Genomic DNA, 24,834 nt, shown 5'->3' on the forward strand with positions numbered 1-24,834 from the left:
CCCACACTGAGCTCCACGCTCAGCGGGGAGACTGCCTGTCCCTCTCCCACTCCCCCCAACCCCTCTGCATGCACCTGGTGTGCTCCCTCTAAAATAAATAATAAATTATGAAAAAGATACTGACCTCAAAGGTAAATACAATGAAAACAAAACCAGGGTGTTAAAGTTTAACTCAAGATAGTTGACCAAATAAGGTGCCACCTGGAATCTGGCTCTGTTAGAGACTTGTTGAAGAGAGGCCAGTGCCAAGACCTCTCCCCTCAGTGCTAGTCCTGTCCCCTGTGCCTGGTGGTGCACCTGTGCCTCCCACACTCTCGGGGACACTGAGGCAAGCATATCGTAACTCCGACCAAACCCACACAGGTATGCAAGGATGTTATTTACAGCACTGTTTCCGGCCAAGGCTCTTGGAGCTCAGTAACTCCCAGTTAGCAGCCTGGAACCAGCAATAAAGATGGTCTCATGGAGTGATCAAGCCCCAGTTAAATTATTCATTCATTCAAGATTTATTGAGCGCCTCCTGTGTGCCAGGCACCGTGCTAGGCGCTGAATTACAGAGATGCATAAGATACAGTCCATGCCCTGAAGGGTTCACAGTCTAGAAGGGGAGACAAACATGTAAACAAGTAAAATACAATGTGAGAAGTGCCAGGAGAGAAGCATTTACAAAGAGCAGAGGTAGCCTGGAGGGTGAGGAGCATGGGGGTTGTTTTCCTGGAGGAGGGGGCCTTTGAGGGGCATTGTGAGAGATGAATGGGTGTTTGCCAGGCAGATAAGGCTGGAGGAGCAGGGGAAAGGCATTCCAGTCTGAAGGAACAGCATGAGCAAAGGCACAGCGGCATGAAACTGCGTGTCTGTTGGGGGTGGGGTGGGGACTGTATTCTGGTGGTATTGCTAGAGTTGGTACCAGACGCTATGGCTGGAGAGAAAGGCAGAGGCGGGATGATGAGGGGAAACCGAGGGCAGGGGGCATCTCAGAAGCTCACTAGAGGTGAGCATAGCCTGAGGGAAAGCTTGAACACAGGAAGCAAAGGCTCCCAAGGTATGCCTCCTCGAGGACCTCAGGAATCCTCTCTGAGGCCCCAAAGGGACCTGGACCAGAGACCAGAGGAGAGGCTGAGCCAGAGGGCAGGGCTCAGGCCTGGGGTCCTGGAGGCTGCCACTCGGTGGAGAGCGGATAGCTCTCTGCTCCCAGGCTTCTGATTTCTGCGCTCTGCTGTGTGGACCCCCTTCCCCGGCCAGGATGGCATCAAGGATTGAATGAGAAATGATATGAGGAGGTTCTTGGCAAACTTTAGAGGGCCAGAGGAAGGGCTTTATAACTAAAAGAGGAGAGGGAATGAGGAGGGTAAAGCAGGAGTGAGAACAAGGCAGAAGTTCCTAAAAACAAGGGCCATGAGGAGAAAACTGTTGCAGCAGGGTAGAGGGTGGCTCTCGCCCCTGGGAAGCAGAGTCCTTTGGGCCCCAGGCAAGGGCAGAGGCCAGCTGCACAGGGAGCCTGAGAGGCTGCAATCCCAGCATCCCCTGTCTCCTCAGCCTGAGGGCACGGTGTCGGGGGCAACCAGGACCCTCCCCCTTCCAGGCTGCAGGGGTTCACTGAGGCCGAGATTGTCCAGACATGCAGACGTCCAGCCCTTTCAACTTTCCCAGAAATGGCTCTGTTTGAAAAATGCCTTCATGGGTAGGGGACAAGGGGGCGGCCAGGGGAGAGGCTTGGGGATGAGGGCCAGCGACTCAGGGCGCCGGAGCCCAGCTGCCCCTCTGAGTGACCGCTTTTCCAAGGCACCACACCTCAGACCACTTTGGGGGCCTAAGTGTCTTTCCCAAGCCAGGAAGGGAGAAGGGGGAAGAGGACTCAACCTGCTCCTGGCTCCTGCCACCCTCGGTGAGAGTGAGGCCCTCCTGAGGGAGGGGCGACCAGTACTCTCCACATCCTTGACAGAGGCAGGAGTGGGGCCAGGGAGGAGGCCCCCTCCCAGCAGGGTCTGGAGAGGTCCCAAGGCTCCCCCTTTCCTCTCGCCCTGGATAACTCCGCCTCCCCCTGTGGGGTCTCCAAGCCTTCAACCAGCCTCTGTCCTTTCGGTCTCATGTCCTCGACCCCTTGTCTCTCTTCCCGTGACAGTGCTGGACCCTGAGCACCCCCCCCCCGTGGGCGCCGATGGAGGTGGTGGTGGCAGCAATGAGGGGGATGGCATGGTGCAGGCGGTGTGTGGATTCCCCCACCCATGGTGCGGGTGGGGGGTGGGCTGGGGTGGGGGGGGGGCTGTCACTTGCTCTTGTGCAGGTCCTTTAGCTGGCGGAGCTTCTCTAGGAGCTGGGCCCGGGAGTAGTCATCGTCCCCGGTGGGGCCTGGGCCTGGCCCCAGAGCCTCCTGCAGCACCAGGCAGTGGGTCCTCAGGAACGGATTGTAGGACCGCTCCTCTCCCAGCGTGGACGGGCACTGCGGGACAAGAGGCACCAGGTTTGGCGGAGACAGTCTGGGAAACAGACCCAATCAGGGAAGCCATCCCCCTAGGTCCCGTTTCAGGGTTCAGGGGGCCTCCCTTGAAGGCCTGTGCACCAAACATGTCGGGGCTCTAGGGACGGGTTTGCAGGCCACAGCTCAGCATGGAGAGGTTCCTGCTGGGGAGTGCCCTGGGGGAGGTTCCTCCCCACCCCCATCCCCTTACCCCCCCACTCCCCACCTCCCCATCCCCCCTACACCCCCATCCCCCCCACCCCTGGACCCCAGCCCCACTCGCCCGCACCGTGCTCTTGCGCTCCATTCGCTGCCTCTGGACCCACTGCATCTTCCTCTCCCGGGCCAGGTTCTCAGGCTCCACCACACCTGCGAAGCCCAGGTTCTCTTCTGCGTACTCATGACCTGAGGCCCAAGGGGCGGGGAGGGGAGGGACCAAGATGCCAGGCAGAGAGAGAGCAGCAGTGCGGTCAGAAAAAGTCCTCCTTCCGCCCAGGCACCTGATGGCCAGAGGGAGGGCGGGCACTTCCGGGAGAGCCCCAGCCGCTCGGGAGCCCTGCCTCCTAGCCCTCACGCTGCCCCTGCCTAGCTGTGCAACCTCAGCCGAATCATGGCACCTGAGCCGAGGTTTTGTCATCTGGCACATGGAGCAGATAATGCTACTAGAACACAGATGTGTCCCCGGTGCCTAGAACAGAGGCCGGCACGCATTCGGCGTTCCATCAAGTATTTGTCAAATGAATGGATGCGTTAAGTATACGTTCGTTCTGAGGATTAGCTGACATCTTAGTGATGTGCTTGAGAATCTACGGCTCTCCGACGTATGTGGATATATGTAGGGACGTGCAGTGTCTGGACGGACAGATGGACAGACATGCCACATACACGCCTGGGGACGGATGCACATGCAATGTGGGATATAGGTGCCTGCAGTGGACACCCGCAGAGTTGGGTTTACTGACTTCTCTGATAAGCAAAGGTGATTTTCTGTTCTCGGCTCTAGCTATAAAATATCAGCCATCTCTCTGGGACACCCTGGGGCCTACAGGGCTCCCCGGAGGTTGAGGGCTGGCTGTTGGGGCGGTTGGCATGAGAAGTAGAGGCACGTTCCAAGCCAGTATTCCAGAATGAAGGGGGTTCTGCTCTCACAGCTCGAGCTGGCTCCCAGGAGCCACTGGGGGTGGAGTGGTGTCCCCTCTGGGCCAGTTGCAGGGGCGGCTGGGACTGTAGGGGAGTGAGGGAGGAGGGGGACCTCACCAGGCCACAGCAGAGTGTCATCCCCTAGCCCCAGCACCGTGTCCAGGGAGCTCAGCATGGTCTCTGCGGTGCCCTCAAAGGTCCGTCCTGGCGAGGGGCAGCGGGTGTGTTACAAGGTACAAGAACACAGCTCCGTGTAAGGTACAGGGAGCGGGCTGGGGACCAGCGTGCACAGCTGGGACTGGCCACCAGCTCTTAACCTGGTCCCTGCCACCCCCACCCCTAGGCATCTACACCCTCCTTCCCACTGGTTGCTGAACCCACATGCTCACTCCCCAACCAAGCCTGCGGGAAGGCCTGCATTGCACATACTGACATATGGATGGAGAGGGGGATGGAAGCTTCAGGCTGAGTGCCCAGGGCCCCAAGCACAGTTGGTGTGGGGTGACTCTTTTCCATGGCTGCCCTCTGAGACTCCACACAGCCTGGGACTGTGATCCTCCCCTACCCACGGGTCACCCTTGCATTCAGGGCTTCTCCACTTTTTGTAACCTAGTCTCTCCAGGTACCAGAGAACTAGGCTCCGCCCAGTGGAGACCCACGCCCTGCCAGGTCTGTACTCTGTGACAAGCATCATCTCATTCTGTGCATCCTCTGTGGGAAGTTGCGAGGGTATTAAAAACCACGGGCTCACCCGGACGGGAATAACAGCAAGGCAGTGTCTGCACTGAAAGCAAAGTTTTCATGTACTGCATGGGGCTATGCCATCTTTGGGTCTCAGCCCTGACCTCTCCCTCCCTTCTATCCACCCCCCGCTCCCACTTCCCTTTTGGTGGGGGGGAACTTACCACAGCCAGAGAGGAAGAGGAGGTCCCCTGAGAAGAGACAGGAGGGACCCTTGTAGGGCTCCCCATCCAGCAGGTAGACCAGATGGCCTTGCGTGTGGCCTGGGGTGGCCAGAGCCCGGATCTGAAGCCGTCCCACGCTAACCACATCTTGATGACACAGGGGGCTGAGAAGCAAGGCAGCAGGGGAGAGAAGGTGCTAGAGCCTGGGCTGTGCTGGGCCTTGCCCCACCCGATGCCCAAAGAGTTTGGTGAATTGAAGGGGGCAGGGCTTCCACACTGGAGAGGGAAGGCACTGACAGTGCCCAGGGCTTCAGATCCAAACTCTCGCCTCTCCCTCTCTCGGGGACCATGGCTGGATGAGTTGGAGGGGTGGGCTGTGATCTGCCCTCCAAGGGCCAGGAAGGGGTTCAGCAAAGATCCAGCTGCTGGCACTCCTACAATACTCGACTACAGGACAGGGTGTGGGAAGGGGCGCACGGAAGGGCCACCCACCCCAGGACAGGGACTTACTGGGTGAGGTAGGGGATGCCGTCCTGAGGGCTCCCGTACACCCGACAGTCCTGGTGCCGCCGGCTGAGGTCACGGTTCCCTCCACTGTGGTCCCTGGAGGACAGCAGAGACAGGAAGGAACTTTAAGGGGCAACGGTACTAGGCCTCCTTGCCTTCCTTGTTCCAGATCTCTAGGCCTTCAAGCCTTGAGCCCCGGGCTTCTGAACTGAGCCAAGCTGTCCACACCTCTAGGCCTTCGTTCAAGCTGCTCCCCTGCTCGCAATGTCATCTCCACGACCTGCCACCCCTCCCCTCCATCGCCCAGCCAGTGCCCACCGATCTTTCTGGACTCTCTCAGGTCCAGGGTCGTCAGCCTCTAATTCCTCCAAGTGGATCTGGTCACACTTCACGAAGAGCCCCCCACCTCCTGTACCTTGTGCCAACTGCCACCTAAATGTCTGTCATCGTTGCACCTGGTCACGAAGGGCTATCTCCCCTACCGGACTATAATCTCCTCAAGAAAAGAACTCACAGGGTTTGCCCATGTCCCGAGCACAGTGGGCATCTAATACGTGCCCCAAGAGTGAAAGATAAATGCCTGTCCTGCTCTCCTGTAGGGCTTCAGGAGCCTGATAAGCCCCACAGTGGGAGACCTGCCCCTTCCCTCCTTCTCTGCTGGTGCCCCCCGAGACTTTATGAAGAAGGTGGGTTCCTCACATCCCGACTCCCTGCCCCCCAGCCCAGCTTCTCCTCCCTGGGTCTAGTCCTGCCAAGCCCACAGGGGCAAGGGTTGGCCAGGGGAGATCATCTGGACCCAGGCCCCCACCCCAGCCCCTTACCAGTGCTTGTGGGTGCAGAGGATGGCAACCAAATTAACGCCCTCCTTTTCAATGGAAGCCTGGGGGAGAGAGGAGGCACTGAGATGGAGGGGTGGTGTGTAGCGGGGGCGGGGGCACAGGTGCCGGGTGAGAGCAGAGCGCAGGGAGAATGAGAGGGTAGGGAGGAGAGGGCTGGGGAGAAGGGGAGCAGCTGAAGCTGAGCCACAGCACAGGGGAGATCATGGGGAGGTGGGCGAGGGAGGCTCGAGGGGCAGGGGAACACACAGGTACACACATCCACAGAGAAATAAAATGGGAAGGAAAGATGGGGAGACCCAGACACCGACAGACACAGATGAGAAGAGAAGTTAGAGGGTCAGAAAGGCGCCACAGAGAGTGAGAGACACAAGAAACCTCAGACCACGGTCCTGAATCTGCATCCCCTTCCCTCTGGCTCCGGTTCCCCCAAAGCTGTAGGTCCCCCCCTCCCCAGGCCATGCCCTGGACTCTGGCCCCTCCCCATATTGTGGTTTTGGGGGTCTCTGTGTGTTCTTGCATGTCGGGGTCTGTGTGTGAGGGCACAAGGAGGGGGCACATCCCACTGGCAGAGGGATCAGGGACAGCCCCTCTCCAGTGAGGGAAAGCTGCCAGTCCCCAAGGTGACCCAAATTACCCCTGTTCCCCAATTCTCCCCTCACCTGTACGGCCTGAGGGTCTGAGGGGTCCACAGCCACAGCCAGCCGGGCCTGGGTGTCGATGATGAGGTAGCTGTAGTTGTCTGAGAGGACGGGGATGGGAAGCACCTTCACTCCTGGAGGACAGAGATGGGCTGTGGGCGGGGTTCTGGCCAAGGAGCCCAGCGATTGGCGGTGGGGAGGGGGGATGTGGGGGGCTGTTGGTGGTGGTGAGCGGGTGGTATACGATGCGGTAACGGCGGGGAGGGTGGGTGGGCACAGCTTGGGGCCATGCTGGCCCGGGGCAGCCAGAGCTCACCGTTGAAGAGGCGGGGCTGGGTTCTGGAGTGGCCTTTGGGGTAGCGATTCCGAGCCCTGCGCAGCTGCTGGCGATAGAAGAGGTACCCCAGCCAGGTACGGGTGTACAGACTGTACCTGCAGGGCGGGAAATCTGCGCTCAGCTCCGCCCCCCGCACGCTCGGCCCCGCCCCCGGCGCAAGGGTCCCGACCTCCACTCCCTTGGCCACACCCCCAGTCATCGCATCTCTCCCGTCACTAATTGTGTGCCTACTGTTTGCCCTGCTTAGTCGTCAGGCCAAGATAGAGAATGGAACAGACACACCCAAAGTCCCAGGGCCATCCGCGGGGGTGTGAACGGAGGGATTCACGGAAGGGACTCAGAGGGTGAGGGGTTTATTCCACAAACGGTGTAGGAGTTAGACAGCTGAAATAAGGTGTAAATAAGTAGTTCCGAAGAGCAGGGGAGCATCACATCACGCGGGGAGCTGCTGAGCCAGATTCTTTGCCCCATCACCGCGTCTGCGCTCCTCAGCCCATCTGGGGTGGGGCCCGGGAATTTGCATTTCTAACAAGCTCCAGGTGATGCTGGTTGCTGGGGCCCAGGGACCAAACTCCGAGAGCCTCTGGGGCGGAGGAAACAGGCCAGGCCCAGGGGCCGCAGACAGCAGGGCCGTGTTTGGGGAAACTATAGAAAGTGCAGTCTGGCGGGCTGGAGGAGGAAGCAGGGAGTAATGAGGCGGGATGGCCTGACCACTCTCCCTCTTCTCGCCATCATGTCAGGCCGTCCCAGGCTACATATGGAAAAGGCGGAAAAACCCGGCACAAAGAGGGGTCTTGTGACTGAGTCCTCCAAACACAGGACGGCAGCATGCAAGGCGAGCCTCACGGGCATGTGTGAGAAGCGCAGTCGCGCAGGGCCCCACGCTGGGCTCAACGCTCCACTGCCACCATCTTGAAATTCTTAATGATTTTGCCTTTGGCTCCACTGCCACCATCTTGAAATTCTTAATGATTTTGCCTTTGGCTATGTGTCCCGGAAGTGAAGAAAGTGAAGTCGGAGGCCACACAATATGCGCATGCTTGGTCCCTGATTGCGCCCCGCCCCCCTCCCCCCCCCCCCCCCGCCCCATTCACGGTGCCAGCGATCACAGGATTCTGGTGGCCCCACCATGGTGGGAATTCAAGACTCAAATGGGTTACAAGGTGACTATACACCTATGACTGAGTGAGGGCCTGAGAGGCCATGCCTTTGGTCCAAACCAGAACTTGCTTCAGATGCATGAAGAAGGTGTTCTAAGAAATACAAATGACCAAGAAATCCTGCCCCATCCTTTCAGTTGTGTTACTTCCCTGTAAGATCCGTTTTGGCTGCAAACAATGCTACAGGAGGCAAGGGAAAGAGGGTAGCCCGTCTGTCCTGTCCCTTCCGTCCTCCCTGGCTCCTTAATCATCCAAAGGCAGATGAGGCTGGCCGAATGTGGGCGTACCAAAAGTGGAAAAAGAAACAGGTAATTCCGTTCTGTGCAGCATTTCCACTGCTTGAGTAAGAACAAAATACATATCTGCATACAAGCTAGGAAGTGTGAGTTACAGTTTCGGTGATTTCATATGTGACTTAAATGTCCTTATATTTGCATTTGAAACGGATTGTACAAGGGTGCCTGGGTGGCTCAGCTGGTTGAGCCTCCCACTTATCTCAGCTCAGGTCCTGGCTTCAGCATCTGGGAATGGCCCCCTGCGCTGGGGCTGGGGCCTGCTTGGGATTCTCTCCCTCTCAAACAAAAACAAAAAACTGGGATTGTATAATAATAAAGCAAAAGGCAAAATTCATGCTGATAATTTAGATTTTCAATTTTTCTTTACTTAGGCTGATGTTAAGTAGCAAATTAAAAACATCAGGACAAGTCCCAAGAGAAAGTGTAGAAGAAAGGAAAAGCTTACATTTTAGAATGTTTCATGGCAACTTTTTCCTGCTCTTTGAGCAAGAGGCTCCGGATTCCATTTTCCACTGGGCCCTGCGAATACTGTGCACAGCCCAGCCAGCTCAGGACCAGCCACCTCAAGCTGTCTCATGCCTCGGCCTCTCAGAAGGAAAAATGAAACGAGGGTGGGGTGCTGGGCCGGGGCCGGGGGCGGGGGCTTACAAAAGCCTCCTGTGTTGATGTTTAAGGTTATCCAGCAAGTCAGTCAGAAAAGAAAAATCTAGCTGATTAAGACTGAGACAAAGAAGGGGCATCTCGGTGGCTCCGTTGGTTAAGCGTCTGCCTTCACCTCAGGTCATGATCTCAGGATCCTGGGATGGAGCCCCATGTCGGGCTCTGGCTCAGCGCGGAATCCGCTTCTCCTTCTCCCTCTGCCCCTCCTCCCTGCTTGCTCGCTCTCCATCTCTCTCTCTCTCTCTCTCAAATAAATAAAATCTTAAAAAAAAAAAAAAAAGGCTGAGAGGAGTCGAGGTGCAGGGTTGGGGGTAGATGGTGGACCCTAAAGGTTGACGGAGATTTGCTGTGTCTGTCTTGGGGCGGAGGGGGCAGGGACAGCCGCTCTTGAGGCCCCTCTGGGAAGAGCTGGCTCATTTGTCTACAAATAAGTTGGTCAAAAATGAGCAGGTTTCCATGACTGCATTAGAGATTAATCACTGCCATCCCAGCTCCAGGTGCCTGTGCACCTGTGTGCGTGGGGAATTTGGATACCCTGTGGCAGGGTTTTGCCATGCTTTCTGTGTCTTTATGTCCAGTTTCCATAGGCCTCCTCCCTCCCTTCCTCTTTCCTTCCTCCCTCCCTCCCTCCCCTCCTTCAGACTTTATTTATATATTTGACAGAGATAGAGTACAACCAGGGGGAGCAACAGTGGGAAGGGGAGAAGCAGGCTCCCCACTGAGCAGGGAGCCTGATGCGGGGCTCAATCCCAGGACCCTGGAATCACCACCCCAGCTGAAGGCAGGCGCCCAACCAACTGAGCCACCCAGGTGGCCCAGCCGTCTTTCTGTTTCATTTTCATTTTCTTTTCTTTTCTTTCTTTCTTTTTTTTTTTTTTTTAAAGATTTTATTTATTTATTTGACAGAGAGAGAGAGACAGTGAGACTCTCAGGAACACAAGCAGGGGAGGCGGGAGAGGGGAAGCAGGCTTCCCGCTGAGCAGGGAGCCCGATGTGGGGCACCATCACAGGATGCCGGGATCATGATCTGAGCCAGAGGCAGACGCTTAAACTGAGCTACCCAGGTGCCCCTCTGTTTCATTTTCAAATCAGTTCCAGATCTTCCCACTTTCACCCACTCAACGGTATTTAGTGAGGCCTGGCTTCGCTTTGGGTGGAGTAAGGCAGAGTCACTGCCCTCTGGCAGCTTATATGCTAGTGGGACAGAGGATGACAAATACGTTGTCAAGTCAAGAGGACAAAACCAAACCGGGCAACAGAACAGAGAATGGTGACATCAAGGAAGGCTGCTCTGGAGGTGACATTTCCAAGAAGCAAGGGAGCACTCGGGGCCAGAATCTGGGGAAGGCTTACCAAGAACTGGACTGACAGGAAGTATAAAAGTCCCCACAGGGAGGAAGGGAGCCAGCTGGCAAGGGCTGCTGACTCCCTGTTCTGTGCTGTTGTAATCACAGACTCGGCACGACAGACATGCCCATCAGGAGGGGACTGGTTGGGACAACATAAATATCCTGGACTGCACTTTAGACCAGAAGAGGAATGTTAGTGGGACAACTGGAAAAATGTCAGTAAGGTCTGGAGAGTAGTTAAGAGTTTATATGGACGTTAACATCTTGGTTTTGCTGTCTGTGGTTATGGGAGACGGAACATTCAGGGAAGCTGGGTGAGAGGTCTTTGGGGGATCCCGTGTACTGTTTCCACAAGTCTGAAATTATTTCAGAATGAAAACTTAAAAGATCACAAATAAGTCAATAAAATCACTTTCCTCTGTGCCCCAACACCACCTCGCATCCATGCTCGGAGTCCTGCTCCTGACCTCACTCCTTCCTACTTAGACTTATGGGAGGGGCCTGGGCCCCGGCAACAGAAAGCTCTGGGTGCCAGTCATGGCTTGGCACTCCCAGCCCTGTGTCCTTGGGTGAGTTATTGGTCTCTTAGATCAGCTTCCTCATCTACAAAGTGGCGACACCAAGACTTAGTCCCGCAGGACTGTGTGAACATTCAGTGACATACAACAAGATAACAAGTGTTAATAGTCTGCCGAGGGCCGGGTGGGTGGAAGTTTTAGCAACTGTCACTTCCTTCCCGAATTCAGCCAGGCCCCCGTCACAGCTGTTGGAACATGGCTGTCCACATTCAGGAGGGACTGACAGTTGTTGCCTGTCTTCCCTTACTGGATGCTTCTTACACGTGCTTTCTCCCCCAGGGGAGGTCAAGTCCATGGGGACAGGGGCCGTGCACTGGGAGGCTGCAGTTAACAAGGCCCCCTTCTTGCATTCACTGTCTTCTGCAAACCTTGCTTCACGTGCTGGGCGCCGGGCAGACAGCGGAGAGCAAGGCGACTCCGGGGGGCCGACAGAGCCAAACTAGGAAATGCATTAATGAGAGGCATAATGAGAGGCAAATGGCCGAGTGCAGCTGGCCAGGGAGGAGAGCAGCAGAGCGGAGGCGGTCTGACTGTGGAAGGCCTGGCTCTTCCCTGAGGGTCACATTGGAGCCGGGAGCCCAAAGGAGAGATGGAGTGCAGACTGTCCGGGCAGTCCTCAGGCCCCGAAGCAGGAAGGCACGTTCTAGAAGTTGCCAGGCAGGGCTGGAGGGATGGAGAGTGCCAGGGAAGGGGTCAGCAGGGTGGTCAGGGGCCAGGCCATGGTGGGGCGGACAGAAATTGCTGGTAGGTTTTAAAGCAGGAGGCACATGCTTTGACTCCCTTTCTAAGAGTTTGCTGGCTTGCCGTGTTGGAGGGAGCGGTGAAAGGGAGCAGAGTGGCGGGTGGCAGGAGGAACTAAGTTGCCAGTGGGGGACCTGACAAGGGCTTGGACTGGAGGGGTGAAGTGGAGGTAGGTGGGAACGGATGCCAGACCTGAGATGGGTGTGCTGCTTGGCTATGGGGGGAGGGACGAGGTGGCCTCATGGGCCTGAAGTCTGGGTCACTATACAGAGCAGGGGAAGGCTGGCTTGGGTGAGAGGCAGGGGCAAGGACGCAGGGACCCTGGGATCCTGTCCCTAGGCCTGCTTTTTCCCTGACAATGACTTCTGTGTGACCCTCTCCAGTCTCAGAGCTGTGGCTCCTTCCTCGGCTGCTGTGCTGCTGGCTGGCTGTCTCAATCGCCAGGAGCCCAAACCCAGGCTTGCAGCTCCTCCCCTTATCCCCCTACAGCCTCTCTCTCTGGGAAAGGCCTTGGGACACAAACTTGAGCTGGCATTTAACTCTCTTCCCAACACACGCTACCAAAACCGAATCCTCTCAGTCTCACCTCCCCCAAGCCTCAGCCTGGGTCCCGCCTGGGAACAGGCCCTAGGGGCTCTTCAACAGGCCCTTGCGAAAGCCCTTCCTCAGCTCTCCGCCCAAACCGCAAACCAATGGAAAAATTTAAGTTCTCAGAGGGCCACCTGAATGAGACCCGCTTCTGCTCGGGAGCCTTCAGGGGCTCCCCGCTGGTGACAGGAGTGTGTCCCACAACCAGAACGGTCTAGAGCACCAGGCCTCAACGTGCACGAAACTCAAATACACATTAAGCTAACAGACATGCTACCAGGGAAACAGGCAATCTGACAGTAGTTATTAAAACTGTCAAAGCAGGGCGCCTGGGGGCTCAGTCGGTTAAGTGTCTGCCTTTGGCTCAGGTCATGATCCCGGGGGTCCTACTCCATGCTCAGTGGGGAGTCTAATTCTTCCTCTCCCTCTGCCCCTCCCCCCATTCCTGTGCCTATGCCCTTGCTCTCAAATAAATACATGAAATCTTTAAAAAATAATACAAGATAAATAAAAAAGTCAAAGTACGCAAAACTACTATGCAGATTGCCTGGGGATATAGTCGGGTGTAGGGAAAGAACCAAGGTGGCTGAGGGGACAGTCACCACGCGGCTCAGCAGGGTTCCCACACAGGCAGGGAGGAGGTCGGCTGGGAGGTGGGCACAGGGACTTCACCGGGTCCGTGATATTTTGTTGCCCCGTGATATTTTGTTGCCGAAGCTGGGAGGTCAGGGAGTTGCTATATTCTCTACCTGCTTTTGCATGCCTGAGACACTTCCCGTCAGTCTCGGACTACCACCCTGCCTGGCTCCTGCTCTCTGGCCTCGAATACCCTTCAGGCCTTCTCTCCATTGACTAGACCTCCAAGTATCCTTCAGAGCTCAGCTCAAGCCCCCCTCCTGATGGCCCCTGCAGAAAGCCACCCTCTTCTGCTCCATCTGGAGCACTCAGCCTCTCCCTGCCCCACTCCCCCACCCCGGGGGTGGCAGGAGCTGAGCCCCCCAGTGGTAGGGCCTTATCCACTTCTACCCGGTGTCTAATCAGTGCCATGCACGGGGTAGGTGGACTCGGCTGGTAACCCAGCCTGCTCCGCGTGGCTCCTCTGCACAATCCCCCCCGCCGGAGTACCCCAGCACCAGCACAACACAAATTGGCTCTCAGAGAATGCTGGCTTAGTGGCCAGGAAAGGCTAGGGTTGTGGGGCGGGGAAGGCCAGTACGCAGGTGGGAAGCAGCAACCTGGAGGAGAGAAGGCTCTGTCCGCTCAGTAGACCCCATGTCAGCCTGCGGACCTTGTGAAGCCTGGTGGGGGCTTATGAGGCCCAAGTTGCAACCGCCTCTGCCCCTCCCCTGCTCACCCATTGGCTGTCCAAGTCCCTCCCTCTCCCTGCAGCACCCACACACCCGGCCCAGCAGGGTGCTCTGATAACCAGGTCACCTAGACCCAAGGGCACGGGTGGGGCTGTGTCACAGGGCACAAAATCCCAACTTCCCAGGCTCTGAGGTCTGGGCCCAGGGCCACTAAATGGAAGAGATGGAGGGAGCACGGACGGGGCGGGGGAGGGTCTGTCCACGTAGGTTAGAGCGCGCCTCTGCAGCTCATGGGCTGATCTCTCCCCAACCACACCCCCGGGGCAGCCCTGAGCTCAGTGTCTCCCATCAGTCATCTCCTGTCCCCCTCCAAACAACCTGGAGGCAGCTACTATTCATTCCTCCATGGTATAGACAAGGACACAGAAGCTCAGAAATGTGGGAAAGTGTCCACCCAGATCACAGCAAAGCGAATGAGGGGCAGAGATTCAACCCCGGCAGCCTGATCCTGGAGTTCCCACATGTGATTGCTGACATCCTCCCCAAATCCTGAATGAGGGCAGAGGATGACATGAGTAGACCTGAAGTATTTTCAGGTCGACCCACCTCCTCTGAGGGCCTCTGTTGAGAAAAATGCTACATCAGGGTGGTTTCAGACACCCAGACACACAGCCCCGGATCTGGCTGCTGGGACCTCTTGGATCACCGATTTTGGTCTTTTCGAGACCCAGACTTGAGCTGAACTCATTACGTGTGCCACATTTCACTGAGGAATGCAGAGGCTCAGAGATCCCACGGCCCTCTGGGGAAGAAACCCTGAACTGGAGAATCTTGGAGGTCCCTTTCAAATCTGGGCTCTGATTCAGAATCCTGGGTTTATGATGGCGTTGATGGTTCCCTGGGCAGAAGAGTAGGAAAATAGAACAGATCCCACCCAGGAACATGTGAAGGGGAAGGAGTCACTGGGAAGAACCTGTCTCATCTGCTAGCCCCCACCCACCTTGCTGGGAGTCACTGCCCCATCAAATGGGCCCCTACGGCTTCCTTTCTTCTGTTGCCAGAGGCAAGAAGCAGGAATGCACTCCCTGCCTCAGTTTCCCTCCCTGTGAAACCAGGTGCTCCTCCTCCGTGAAGGGGCAGCTTGGCCTGGAAAGGCCACATGATTTACAAGATGCAGCTGACACCCCAGGGGCTAATGTGGCATTCAAACTCTCTGCCCTGGGGTTCCCAGGCATCAGCAGAAATCTGGAGGTGCTAGTTAAACAGGAAGATTTGTACCTTTTCCTATTCTGCCTGCTCTCCCCCCAACCACACTCCCCACCCCCATCCCTAGACCCCATGCCCTGGCCCCTCGCCTGAATTCTGATTCAGCAGTTCTGGGGCCCAGAATACCCACTGTCACTTCACCAAAAACAAGAGTAAGTTTCTTAATTGGTCTCCTGGGACTCAGAAAAACCACAGTGCAGGTTTGGGAGGGGATTGGGGCAGACTGCCTGGGGTGATCCCCTGCAGTTGCCCTGAGGGGCCCTCCCTGAGGGGTTAGAGCTGGGACACAGCCCGGGTCACCCCAGTGAGGGGTCACAGGCACACCTTTCGCTCCCGGCCTCACTGAACAGAGCACTGGTTCTCTGGCTTGTGAGTCTGAACTTCTAGTCCCGAGGGAGGCCTGTGGGCCAGCTGGGGACTGAGACACAGCCCCTCCCCCTCCTAGACACCCAGTGCAGAACACACAATGGAGCTCTTCTTCCCCTCCTCCCTCGGGCAGTCTCCCCATCTGGGCCAGAGAGGCCTGAGGACTCTCAAGTGTCAGACCAAGCTTGCTCTGGGACCCAAACACCACTGGGCCCCAACAGGCAGGCCCAGGTTGCAGAGGCCTCTGGTCAGGGGGTACTTTCACCATCTCCCCTCATTCTCCCCCAGGACACAGCCTGACCCAGGCTTTGCACCTGACAGGGTGCTCTTTATGAAATCCAACCCAGAAATGCCTGTCTCAGGGCCGAGGGGCCTGGAGTGCTACTGGAACGGGGCCTGCTCCCAGGACCCTTAGGAACAGAAGGAGACTCAACGTTTGACGTTTTCTCAAAACTGAGGAAACCAAAGAAGATAATGAGACAGCTAAAAAGGCCCTAGGGAGGGAGTTTCCTGAAGCTGCCAGCAGGGCTGGAGTTGGGGGGGCACTTCCCCATGCCCTGGAGAGGGGCAGCGCCTGCGTGGTCGAACAGGCCTGCCCCGGGGGACCATGGGGGCCTATCTCCAGTCTCCGTGCCTGTCCGCAGCCCTCACAGCCCTCCCTGGACTCCATCCAGCTTTCCCCCACTCTCCCTCCCCCCAATGCCAGCCCTCTTGATTAGAGGCCTGTTCCCTGGGCTAGGAGTCTGACGGCGGGTTGGGGGAGGGAGGAATCAGACCTGTGGAGACCTAATGGAAGAACAAGCCAGAATGGGCAGTGAAAGCTCTAGGGGGAAAGCCAGGGCCAAGGGCACGCTGGAGGCAGAGATGAACTTGGACTGAGCCTGGGCAGGCTTCACGGAGGAAATGGCACCTGTGCCAAGCTTTTCATTCACTCGGAAAACTTCTAACAAGGGCCAGCTGTGTGCCTGCAACTGTTCTGGACACTGGGATACATTACTGGAAGAAATTTCTCCCCTCCTGTGGCTCATATTCTGGTTGGGTGAGGAAACCAGTAAACCAACAGACAAATCAATATATAGGATGCCCTATGGTGATATGTATCACGGAGAACAATGAAACAGGTTCCCGGGGATAGAGCCCAGGAGTGTGAGCGTTGCTTTTTTTATATGGGATGGTCAGGGCAAGACTCCCCAGAAGGGTGAAATTTGAGCAGAGACCTGAAGGGAGCAGGGCAGCAAGCCACGTGGTCATCTGGGGGAAGAAGGTTCTAGTGAGAGACCACGGCAGTGGAAGAGCTCAGAGGTAAGACTATCTTAGAGGGTTTGGGGGAAGAGCCAAGTGGCCGGAGGAGGCACTGCAGAATGCGCCAGGGGAAGAGCACAAAAGGTGGGCCGGGCTGGGCTGGTCACACAGGACCTTTCAGCTATTCTGGAAGGATCCGAGTAGAGAATGGTGCACTTCTGACTTAAATCTTAATGGTTTCGTTCTAATTGCTGCGCTGAGAACACTTTGGGGGCGCAAATGCCAAAGGAAGCAGTTTACGAGGCCAGGCAGGAGAGGACCCTGGGCTGACCCGGAGAGACAACAGTGGAAGCAGGGATAGGTGTGTTCAGATTTGGGATGATATTTTATTTTTATTTATTTATTTACTTTAAGTAAACTCTACACCCAACATGGGGCCCAAGATCGAGAGTCGTATGTTCTACTGGCTGAGCCAACAGGTGCACCTGGATATCTTCCGAAGGTGAGCTTTGAGTGCACAACAGTGTCTGACAGGTAGAGACAGAGGGAGGAAGGAAGGTCTGACAGGCCCCAGAAGGAAGTGTAGAAAGAGCTCAGGGCCTGGGGAAGACGGCACTGGGCAGGTCTGCAGGGGTGAAGGAGGGTCCCAAAGGCCTGGGTCGGGGTGTCGACTCCATTCTGTAGGCAATGTGGCTTGGGGTTCCCACTCAGAGCCACGCTTTGGTAACTACCTTGCAGCAGAGAGGCCACTGTGGTTGCTGGGGCTGTAGCTCCCCAGGGTCCCAAAGGCCGGCCGAAAGGAAAAGGACAGGCCGTATTGGGGATGGCCCAACCCACTGCCTCCACGCAGCCTTCCTTCCTGTCACAAGCAGGTGGGTCATTTACCCTGAGGCCTTGAGCTTGGGATTCTTGCCTCTCCTTGACATCAAGCCAGTGGGCCTCACAGGCCCCAGAGAAGCGGGCTCCTCTTGCGCAAATAGAGCAAACAAGATTTGTCCCAGGGACAGGTGGGTCAGGAGAGGCAAGAAAGACCCCCTTGGCCGAGGAATGAAGAAGGGGTTTGGTCAGGGAGTGCAGAAGGGCTCTGGCAGCTAGGACTGTCTACCCCCAAAGGCTGGGTGCCATCTGCTTTCCCAGTTGTGCAGGATGTCCCAAGCCCCGGATGAGCTCAGCTTTGTGCCCTATTCACCCCTGCCTCTGAGCAGGCTCTGCTCAGGGCCCCATTCTGCAATACCTTCTCGACTACCCCTGAGAAGGCAAAGGGGCAAAAGGGAAACCGAGGCACAAAGCAGGGGGCACATATGGGAGACTCCCACGCTCCTGATCCCAGCCTCCTCAGACACCCCCTGACACTCCCTGGGGAACTTGTCGTGTCCTGCCTCCCACCATGGTTTGTGTCCCTGTTCCTGCTCCTTTCCCCTATTCCTTGAGAGCAGCAACCAGACTCTGTTCCTATCTGTGATCCCACAATCCCAAGCCAGAAGAGTTAGTTCACTGGATGAATGGAGGGATGTGGGATCTCCTGAGGGCTGGGTGGACAGGACAGTCTTGGAAAAGAGAAGTAAGGAAGGAAGCTCCGGAAGGAGACCAGCCAATGCCCACCCCCCCACCCCCCAGCCATGCTCCATGCTAGAGAATGAGCCATTGCTAACATTTCCCAAGCACTTACTATGAGCCAGATCCTGTGCATTTATATGCATACTTTCATTTGATCCTCATGGGATCCCCATGAGGGAGGTACCATCACCATGCCTATTTTACAAATGCAGACAACCGAGGCACAGAGAAGCTGAGTTATCTGTTCAAGGTCCCATGGCTACTACGTAACAAACTTAGGACTCAAAAGCAGATTTGTCCAACCCCACATGCCATGTGCTACACTGTCTCCCATGCCCTGCCGAGTCCCCAAGTGTGTGTGTCTATCTCAGGTTAGCCTAGATATACAATCCATGATGCCCAGTCATCCCCATCCCAAGACAATGGTAATTCTTTAAAAGATTTTTATAAAATTTATTTGACAGACAGAGATCACAAGTAGGCAGAGAGGCAGTTGGGGGGGCGGATGGTGGAGCAGGCTCCCAGCTGAGCGGAGAGCCCAATGCTGGGCTTGATCCAGGACCCTGGGATCATGACATGAGCCTAAGGCAGAGGCATTAACCCACTGAGCCACCCAAGCGCCCCAAGACAACTGTAATTATGTTTGAGGAAAGCCCTTTATAAAATCGTCAAACACCAGTGATGATTGTTATTAATGATAATAATTGCTCTTCTCTTAGTATTTCCATCACCTGCTTTCCAAGTCCCAGAGGAACCCTCCATTTGGGGTCCTCCCAACCACATGTTTAGGGTGGAGTGTGCCCCTGCACTCTGCCCCTTCCCATCACAGCCTGTCCCATCCTATCCTACCCTCCCCCTCCTCTCCATCCTTCCTGGAGGCCACCCCCAGTAGCAACACCTGCCCATTTCCCCCAGACCATTTCCTGCTCACTCCCCCCTGTCCCTCCAAGCAGCCAACAGCCTCTCCCCCAAGGGACTGAACTGATTGTTTCCCAGACCATGGAGGGGCAGGATCTGGAATTCTGATTCCAGGCACGCCCTTCTGCTCTGCAAATTTGAGGAGTTGATTCCAAGGCAATAAGGAGATCCAGACAGGAAAGTCCAATAGGGAAACCGAATTCCAAAGAAGTTCTCTGAGAATTCCAAGTTTTGAGATTTGGAAACTTCCAGATCCTAAGTTCTAGGAATACTCAGACCCTCAGGATTCAGAGAAGGCGATCTTGGAAATTCTTATTCCAGAACTTTTGATTCCAGTTCTTTGTGGAAACCTTTCTTTTATACTTCCTCAGGCGACTTCATTGTATGACTTCAATGTGACTGATTTTGAAAACCAGAAGTAAATTTAAAAATTTATCTCCACACAGAGCTGCGAAATTCCCAGAAATCTTATGGGGAAATTTTTTTTAGGTCCCAAACATGAAATTATTTAAATATCTGTAAATCTCATTATTTAATGCTTTTTGCAGAGCAATGGTGACTTGGAGCATTATCAAGAATGTGACCAGTGTTGGGATGCCTGGTTGGCTCAGTGGGTACAGCATGTGACTATGGATCTTGGGTTGTGAGTTTGAGCACCAAGCCCTATGTTGGGTGTGGAGATTACTTTAAAAAAAAAAAAAGAAAGAAAGAAAGAAAGAAAGGGCGCCTGAGTGGCTCAGTGGGTTAAAGCCTCTGCCTTCGGCTCGGGTCATGATCCCAGGGTCCTGGGATCGAGCCCCACATCGGGCTCTCTGCTCAGCGGGGAGTCTGCTTCCTCCTCTCTCTCTGCCTGCCTCTCTGCCTCCTGTGATCTCTGTCTGTCAAATAAATGAGTGGAATCTTTAAAAAAAAAAAAAAGAAGAAGAAGAAGAAAAATCTTACAAGAAAAAAAAGAATGCAACCAGTGGTTGAGCCTTTAGAAATGTAAATACCCCAAAGCCACACCCACACAAGAGTCTCTCTCCCCTCAAGTTCTTCCACTTTTCCCCCAATTAGCCCTTGTATCTGTACCCCTTAGACTGAGTTTCAGTAGAACCCTAGGGCTGAAGCTTCTTTCTTCTTCTTTTTTTTTTTTTTAAGATTTTATTTATTTAGTTGACAGAGATCATAAGTAGGCAGAGAAGCAGGCGGGGGTGGGGGTGGGGCAGGAAAGCAGGCTCCCCACTGAGCAGAGAGCCAGATGCGAGACTCGGATCCCAGGACCTTGAGATCATGAGCTGAGCCAAAGGCAAAGGCTTTAACCCACTGAGCCACCCAGGCACCCCAGGGGTGGTCTGGGGAGGAGGGATAAATTATACAATGTCCCCTCTCTGAAGCTCAGGAAATTCCCAGCCTTAAGCCCTCCCCCAAACCTGGCCAGTGGCCAGGGCTCCCACAGTTCCCATTCCCATCATAGCTGTCCTTAAGCTTGAGGTCCTGTCCCCTAGCCCTGCTGGCTGCGGGAAGGGATTGGGGACCTAGGAAGCCTTCTTGTGGTTCCCTTCCTGCCTCTTAGTGTCTCCCTGGCAGACCAGAGCTGGTTAACCCCCTAGTCTAGCCCAGGAAAGGGGAAAAGTAGGGAGAAGGAAAGAGTGAGAACTGGGGGAAGGGGATAGGAAAAAGTCATTGGAGGTCAGTGAACTTCCCCAAGGGTTTGATTGAGGAGGGTTGGATTTCACGGCCTGGCCTTCGGACACGGGCCAGGGTGGGGGAGTAGAAAGAAAGAGACAGACCTGCAGAGTTGGGACTCTCGCTTGGGAGAAAAGAGCTGACAGAATGTGGTGGGGAGCCGGGTGATGGGGAGAAAGACAGGGACACATGGAAGCAGCTGGCAGTTTCAAGTGACACTTTGATGGTCTGAGGCATTCCTTCTCTCCTGCACCTGCCCTCCTTTTCCAGCTCCCTGTCTCTAGCCCCTCATCTGGTTCTTTTCCCCAGATGCCCCCTTTCCCTGGCCACCCTGGCCTGCCCCCCAATACCTCCCCAGCCCATCCCAATTTTCCAGCCCCCCCCCCACTCCTGCTCTGCTCAGTTCCCCCAAATCAGTGGCTTCTCCAGCCCGCCTCTTCGCGTTCTCGTTTCTCGTTTCTGGCTCTGGATGCCCCAGCCCTCGCTCCGTCCGAACCCTCGGGCCGTTCCCCTCCCCCGACCCCTGCCTCTCGGTCCCCTCTCCCCTGCGCGCGCGCCTTCCCGAGCCCCGCATCCCGTCGCCGGAGCCCGGCACTAACCCGATTCGGAAGAGCAGCCGCTTGCTGCGCGCCATGAAGAGGCCGCGGAGGGTCCGCCGCGCTCGGCAGCTGCGGGGGCTCACCAGCAGGACGAGGACAAGGAGCAGCAGCCCGCAGCCGGGGACCCACAGCCACGGCGCAGACCAGCCCGGCCAGGCCATGCTGGGGGCAGGCGCCCGTGGCCGACTGGGGGCGGGCGGGGCGGGGCGTTGCTAGGCGACGGCTCGGCCCAGGCCCCTTGGCAGGGGATCTGCGGGGTTGGGGCCCCGCCCCCTGCACTGCCAGCCTGGGGGGCGAGGAGGGGCATTCTGGCCCCGCCCCACTCTGCGACTCGCGTTCGAACCCTCCCCCTCGCCACTCTCGGCGCAAGCCCGGAATGCCACCCGCTGGAGGCGGCCTGGCCCCGCCCCCGCTGACCGGCCCGGGGGCGGGGCCCGTGGGGCGTCGGACCTACGGGGATTCAGGTCCAAGCTCTCCAGAGGTGGAGAGGGGACCGAGGCTCGCCGGGTGCCCGCGCACCCACGTCTCCTCCACACCCCCACCCCCGACATCCTCCCACCTTCCCCCAACAAGAGGACTCTGGGAGAGGCCCCGGGATGGTCCTCTTGGCAGGAAACCCTGGACTGAAACTTTTTCAGGTGGAAGAAACCTGGAAGATCATGGGGGTTAACGGCATTCATTCATTTATTTGTTCACTAAATTACTATTCTCTGCCCTCCTTTGCGCCAAGCACTGGGGATGCAAGGGTCAAAGACACACAGCCACTATATTCCTGGAGCCTGCAATCTAGAATCTGGCAGGGAAACAAACCAAATAAGCCAACAAACATAATTATATACGCATTTATTTATATTTATATACACATATGCACACACACACATATGTACATACCTGTGTGTGATTACAAACTGTGCTCTGATAAAGGGATCGAGCAGAGGGGACAATGATAAGGAGGACAGAGGACTAATTTAGATGGGCCAGGGCCTCCTTAAGCAGGTGACCTGTAAACCACATGCCATTAAGGATAAGAAGAGACGACAAAGGTCAGAGGGTGTGATTCAACCAGGATTAGGCAACAACGGGTGGCAGAGACAGGAGAAAGACCTTGGTCTCCTGCCTTCCAAGCCCAGTGGGATTTCCACACCACTCCTCCCCCTGCTCCTGCCCCCTGCACTGCTGCCTTCCTGATGGGTTCCAGAAATTGTTGAGGTCAGTGGGAGGGAAGTGGATGCAAGGGCAGGCATGGTGACATCGACAAATTTGGCAAAACTTTCTGGCTCCAGCCCTAGGCCTGGCCCAGCTGGAGATGGGAAAGAAATGTTGCCAACAGTCAGGTGAGTTCTCTCTCCTGCTGGGAGGGGTTGGTGGGGGAAGCAGGTGAGGCAGTGCTCTTGTTTTCTCTCTCCTGCTGGGAGGGGTTGGTGGGGGAAGCAGGTGAGGCAGTGCTCTTGTTTTCTTCCCTGCAGCCTGTGCTTGGGCCCAAGAGGCTGGCTAAACTGACCCCCGAGTCACGCACTGTCTCCCTCTGATGGACAGCTGGATCTAAAGGCTGGGACCCCAGCATGGAGAGCATAGACGGATAGGCTCATTATGCACAATGAATTGGAGGCGTCATCAAGCCAAGAGGTGGGTTGATTTATCCCTAAACAGAACTGTAATTCCAACACATAATCCTGGTTTCATTCAGAAACCCCAGATGTGGACTTTCTCTTATATGGATACATCCTGAGGGCCAGAACCTATGGCCTGCTCCCTTGCTGTCTCCTTGCCCACAATTCAGCTCCTTCTTGGGGCCTGGCCAACCAAGGGTCTGAATAAACAAGTGTCAGATAGAATGGCATTAGGCTCCCACCTGTGATTAGCTCCCCACCTGTGAGTACTGGGCAAGACCAGCAGACTACCTTGCAGAAGTCCCTTCCAGGCCGGGGGACTTCATATGTCTCTAAGTCTGGGTCTGTACATGCAAAGTGAAGAATTATGAAGCTTCATCAAAAGTTATTGTGAACACACCTTTCTGCAGGTAAGGCATTATATTGGGAAATTAACACAGTCTCTGTCATCTGAAACAGGAAATGCAGGCTCAGGCCTGAGCCTGCTGAGAATACAGAATGATCCAAGCCTTCATCTCCAGCCACACACACACACTGACAAGATTAGATAATCATCCAAGATGCATTTTATGAAATACATGGAGCCAGGACAGGCTGGGGATAAGGAGCGAGGGTGGGTGTTTTAGAGGCCTCATGTGGGCTCAGGAAGTCCTCTTCTCCTCCCCTGGACTGTTCTGGAAGACTTCCAACATCTGCTCTGAATATGCTTTAAAGATTTTATTTTTTAAGTAATCTTTACACCCAATGCAGGGGGCGGGGCTTGAATTTACAACCCCAAGATCGAGAGTCTCTTGCTCCTCTCACTGAGCCAGCCAGGTGCCCCAAAATCTGCCTAGTGTCATCTCCGCTCCGTGAAAATCTTCTGTCCCAGCCAGACTGGTGCCTCAGTGTTCACCTCCTCCTGATCTTACATCTTATATCACCTACTTGTCTTTCCCTGAATCCATCATTTGTCATTCCCTGAATCCACACCCTTGAGATTTTGACATGCTGTGCCTTCTGCCTGGAGTGCCATTCATCCTCTGTTCCCCCAAAGACTCAGATCAGATGCACTCTCTTCAAGAAAGCTCTTCTTGAACCCTCCCACCCCAGCATCGGCTTACGCATGACGCCCCTTTTGCCAGCTCTAGGTCTTGTCCGTAAGTCTATCTTTCAATGCCTCATGTTCTGCATGTGTGTGTGTGTGTGTGTGTATTTGTTTACATGTCTATTTCAAGAGTCTGGAGTCTAGAAGACTTTACTCTCTTCCTGAAGAGTAGGGAGTATAATTTAATTGATTCATCTTTGAATCTCCAGTGTCTGGCGTGGTACCAGATGCATACTAAATACCAACAGATGTTCTTTGAAATGTCCCAACCCCAAAGCCCCTGCTTAGTGACGCCAAGCCTATCTCTTCCACCTTCTCAGATGCCATTCCTTGCCTGTCACCACGGACCAGGCACACTGCTCCTCAGATGGACCAGGCACACTGTTTCTCAGATGGACCAAGCTCGTTCCCACCCCAGGGCCTTTGCTCATGCTCCCTCTTGGAACGCTCTTCCCTCAGTTCTTTGAACAGGTAGCAGCTTCTCATCCATTGGGTCGGAGCTCAAAGGCCAGCCCCTCTGTGATGGGAATGGCCTGTATCCTGAGCTGACTGGTGATTACATGGTTTAGCCCAGGAGTCCCCCACGGGGGAACGCTGCCTCGCAGAAGACATGCGGCCAAGTCTGGAGACATTTCTGATGGTCACAAAAGGGAGGGGGAGGTGTGCTACTGACATCTGGTAAGTAGAGGCCAGGGGATACTGCGAAACATCCTGCACTGAGCAGGACGGCCCCACCACAAAGAATTTTCCAGCCCCAAATGTCAATAGTTCAGAGGTGGAGAAACCATGGCTTACGCAAATGGGAAAATTCACCAGACGGTGCCCTAAAAATGTGTGCACTTACCATTTGTAAGCTATCCATCCAATTAAAGAAAAAATGCGACCCTCTCTGAGAGGCCCTCGTTGACCCCTCCAGCCTGCTCACTTCCTTCATCACGCTTTCACACTGACATTATTCTATGATCTCATCTGTCCCCCTGCAGGAATATAAGCCCCGTGAAGTCAGGGAAGGGTCGGT

General features: G+C 55.5%; 1 protein-coding gene across 1 annotated transcript; it reads right to left on the reverse strand.

Annotated features, from left to right (window-relative positions):
* Positions 1-482: 482 nt before the first annotated feature.
* On the reverse strand, positions 483-21,294 carry LOC308339575 (putative hydrolase PNKD). Its single transcript, XM_080798380.1, has 9 exons — positions 21,120-21,294; positions 6,804-6,919; positions 6,509-6,621; positions 5,832-5,890; positions 5,014-5,106; positions 4,504-4,667; positions 3,716-3,802; positions 2,748-2,863; positions 483-2,440 (listed from the first exon to the last, which is right to left on the reverse strand). The coding sequence occupies exons 1-9, from the start codon at positions 21,278-21,280 to the stop codon at positions 2,267-2,269; spliced, it is 1,083 nt and encodes a 360-aa protein (XP_080654506.1). The 5' UTR covers positions 21,281-21,294; the 3' UTR covers positions 483-2,266.
* Positions 21,295-24,834: the final 3,540 nt, after the last annotated feature.

This window comes from Martes martes (assembly GCF_963455335.1).
Source record: "Martes martes genome assembly, chromosome: 3".
In the NCBI taxonomy this organism is placed as follows: Eukaryota; Metazoa; Chordata; class Mammalia; order Carnivora; family Mustelidae; genus Martes; species Martes martes.